General features: G+C 40.9%; 1 protein-coding gene across 1 annotated transcript; it reads left to right on the top strand.

Moving 5' to 3' along the window:
- The first annotated feature begins 763 nt into the window (after positions 1-763).
- On the top strand, positions 764-2,902 carry LOC126802854 (probable metal-nicotianamine transporter YSL7). The gene is made up of 2 exons (XM_050530567.1): positions 764-1,814; positions 1,887-2,902. Exons 1-2 carry the CDS (start codon positions 764-766, stop codon positions 2,900-2,902), a joined length of 2,067 nt encoding a protein of 688 aa, XP_050386524.1.
- The last annotated feature ends 1,098 nt before the right edge of the window (positions 2,903-4,000 follow it).

The following is a 4,000-nucleotide window of genomic DNA, read 5'->3' as shown; positions in this document are numbered from 1 at the left end:
TTTTTGTAATGTTGAATTATAAATTTGGTTTGTAATAATTAGTTTGTCTGAGTTGTATTGTGAACTCAGTAATGATCCGCTGTGGCATTTAAAATGATTTCGATTCATTGAGATTGTTTTGGTGTTTCACGACTTTGAAATTTTGAGTTTTTATGCTCGAAATTTTGGGGTCGTTGCATGTGGCATGAAGGTTTTTTTGGCCTAGTGATTGTAATACTCTTCGCTCTAGAGTCCGTAAGATCAATGAGAATCAATTATCCATAAAAGCAACTCGGTCATCATTTACAAGTCTAGCTTTTGGACACTCTTAATTAAGCTTTTAAAACAGCATAAGAGCTAGAGTATCATGAGATCTTCAAATTGCCGAAATAATTTCTTCGTCAAGGGTTTGGAGAAAGCATCTAGAAAGTTGAGATGATACATTTCAGATTGGATTGAGTAATCCACGTACATGCACCCTTAGAATTGTTAGTGAAAAAGAGTCGATGCGGCAACAAATGAAAGAAGGTTTTTTAAATCCAACCTGGATTTGGTTTTCCATGCAGAGACGTATGCATGTGTATTCCGATCTGGGTTTGCTCTAAAATCCAAATAAGTTTCTAAACCTACTTCTAATCCAATTCTAACCACGACTCCAAGTCCTTGCTGATTGAAGTCGGATATTATTCTTATAAATACAAGGCCTCTCTTCATTGCATCTCCACAACATCTGAAAATCTCACATCCTACCGAGAGTTAGAAATTAAAGCCTCCACTGAATATGATGGAGACAGACGATTTAGATTACTTGGACGATTTCAACAATGGAAAACAGATGGCTCAGGGCAAGGACTCGATCGAAAAGGCCTTCAGAGACACAAAGGTACCCCCATGGACGAAGCAAATAACTGTGAGGTCTATGGTCACAGGCTTTATTCTGAGCATCGTCTTCAACTTCATCGTGTGCAAGCTCAATCTCACTACTGGCATAATACCATCTCTCAACGTCGCGGCGGGGCTGCTGGGATTCGCAATGCTGAAAGCATACACTGCCTTCCTTCAAAAGTTTGGCCTGTTGAAGCAACCTTTCACTCGTCAAGAAAACACAGTGGTTCAGACATGCGTTGTGGCCTCGTCTGGGATAGCCTTCAGCAGTGGAATGGGGAGTTATTTGCTAGGGATGAGCCCTCTCGTAGCTGCTCAGGCAGATGCAGGCAACACCTTAATCAACATTAAGAAGCTTGCGATTCCGTGGATGATGGGATTTCTCTTCTTAGTCAGCTTCGTTGGGCTGTTTTCGATAATAGGCTTGAGAAAGAAGATGATCCTCGATAAGAAACTAACCTACCCAAGCGGAACAGCAACGGCGCACCTCATCAACAGCTTCCACACCCCTAAAGGAGCTAAGATGGCAGCGAAACAGGTATCTGCTCTCTTCATGAGCGGCGGCGGCAGCTTTATCTGGTCTCTTTTCCAGTGGTTTTTCAATGCTTCGGATGACTGTGGGTTTGCTAGCTTTCCAACTTTTGGTCTCAAGGCGTACAAGCAAAAGTTTTACTTCGACTTCTCTATGACATATGTTGGTTGTGGAATGATCACCTCTTACTTGGTGAACTTATCCATGCTCTTTGGAGCTGTGATATCATGGGCATTCCTGTGGCCATGGATTGAAACAAAGAAAGGTATCTGGTATGGAGCTGATCTTGATCAAAAAAGTCTTCATGGAATCCAAGGTTACAGGATCTTTATCTCCATAGGGATGATACTTGGCGATGGTCTATACCATGTTCTGTACCATGCTGGTTATATGGCTTTCATTCTCATTCAACGTCTCTGTAGCAATAAACCAGACGAAAAGAAGCTAGAGCACTCATCTCCATCACGACTAGAATTAACTAATATGGAAGCTGGACTGCCCTTGTCAACAGAAACTGAGCCTGAGCTGAGTACAAACTACGACGAGAAACGGAGGACTGAGTTTTTCTTAAAAGACCCAATTCCAACATGGTTTGCTGCCACTGGTTATATAGGTTTTGCAGCCATATCAACTATTGGTCTCCCACACATATTCGACCAAATAAAGTGGTATTATGTTGTATTAGCTTACATCATCGCTCCGATTCTGGCCTTCTGCAATGCCTATGGCAGTGGCCTCACAGATTGGTCCCTTGCTTCCAACTATGGCAAACTCTCAATCTTAATCTTCAGTAATGCAAATGGCCTTGAGAAAGGTGGTGTCATTTCTGGGCTCGCTTCTTGTGGTGTAATGATGAGCATTGTCTCGACGGCCTCGGACCTCATGCAAGACTTCAAGACTGGATACCTTACTCTGTCGTCTCCTCGATCCATGTTCATCAGCCAACTTCTCGGAACAGCCATGGGGTGTGTCATCTCGCCTTTGATATTTTGGTTCTTCTACAGTGCTTACCAAGTTGGCGATCCCAATGGACCATATCCTGCACCCTACGGCCTAGTCTACCGTGGCATTGCACTCCTCGGAGTTGAGGGCATTAGCTCACTCCCCAAACACTGCTTTGCACTTGCAATCTCCGCTTTCGCATTTGCCTTTGCCATTAACATAGTAACTGAGCTGTTGAAGCGTTTCGATAGCAAGTACAAGATCTATAGGTTTATTCCAAACGCTATGGCCATGGCAATCCCATTCTATCTCGGCCCCTACTTCGTGATTGACATGTGTTTGGGAAGCTTGATCCTTTTTGTGTGGAAGTTACGCAACAAACAACAGGCTGAGGATTTAGGACCGGCGGTTGCATCAGGCTTGATTTGTGGTGAGTCTATGTGGGGTGTTCCGGCTGCGATCCTATCTCTTGCCAACGTCAAAGCCCCAATATGCATGAAGTTCCTCTCTTACAAGGACAATGCAAGAGTCGATTCGTTCTTATCTGCACCAGCACCTAACTAAGTAGTCTTCTTGTGGTTTTAATTAGCTAGGTTTCAACGAAACTTGTTTTTAAATTTTAATGTTCTTCCAGTTCTTAGGTGCTTTTAGTTTCGTTAAAGAAATAGTTTCTTAGCTTTTCTATGTTGTAACTTTTGTATTTCATTGATAATCAAACGATTCATTTGTTAAATTTTTTTCTTCGTCTTTCTTAGTTCGTCGTTTGTTTCTTTTTCTTTTCCCGGAGAATTGCATCACTTGCATATCATTGTTATTTCTTTGTTGGTTTTGAAAAATCATTGTGGTATGGCATTGTCGTAATTCGATTCTATTTGTTATTTGATTTTCTCATTTTCTGTGGCCTTTTTTTTTCTTTGGGAAGGATTTCTATGGCCTTATTGTAACAGACATATATGGGAGTTCTGATCGATAAGTTCAGGGTATCAATAATTCAATATTACTACAGCCAAACAATCTAGGCAACTATATTATTGATAGCGATAGCTGCCAAGTAAAATACATTCAAAAATCAAAACTGATGCAGCTTGCTGAGGTGAAAGAACCATTTACAAGTTTACAACTGATGTATTGGGACGTCATTGTTGTACACTTGTACTAAGTTCTTCAACTTTAACTCTCACTTCATATCTACCAGACAAGAATTGGTATGTCACTATGTCATGTCAAGGCTTTGTTGGAGCTGCAATTCTCGTCAAGCGGGAAGGTCGAGTTGCAGCTATTGCATTTAACTTGGTTTATTATTGTACATTGATGGTTAACATTATGTCGAATAGTCGAACTAGCAATGGAACTCTGTAATGCATAACTGATATCGGTGCAGTTCTGGGTTTTGCAGGGTTTGCTTATACTTGAAGATATTCATGAGGTAAGTGTGGTACGCATAAGTGACATGCAACAATTGTAAAGCCGAAATTCTTCATTTATATGTCTGCAGTCATCAGTATACAAATGTAGCCAAATTAAATATAACAATTTATGCTCAGGTGCCAGCAGTTCTATCTTCCATACTTACTGTAGTCTGCTTAATCAAGTTATATTAGTCGTCTACTTGCTCTTTCTTCATTTTAGGTTAATAATTGTGTGTTACTGTGATGATCAAGG

Source organism: Argentina anserina, chromosome 1 (genome assembly GCF_933775445.1).
Source record: "Argentina anserina chromosome 1, drPotAnse1.1, whole genome shotgun sequence".
NCBI classification, from domain to species: Eukaryota; Viridiplantae; Streptophyta; class Magnoliopsida; order Rosales; family Rosaceae; genus Argentina; species Argentina anserina.
Note: the sequence above shows the minus strand (reverse complement) of the source record. Positions and strands in the feature narration are given on the sequence as shown.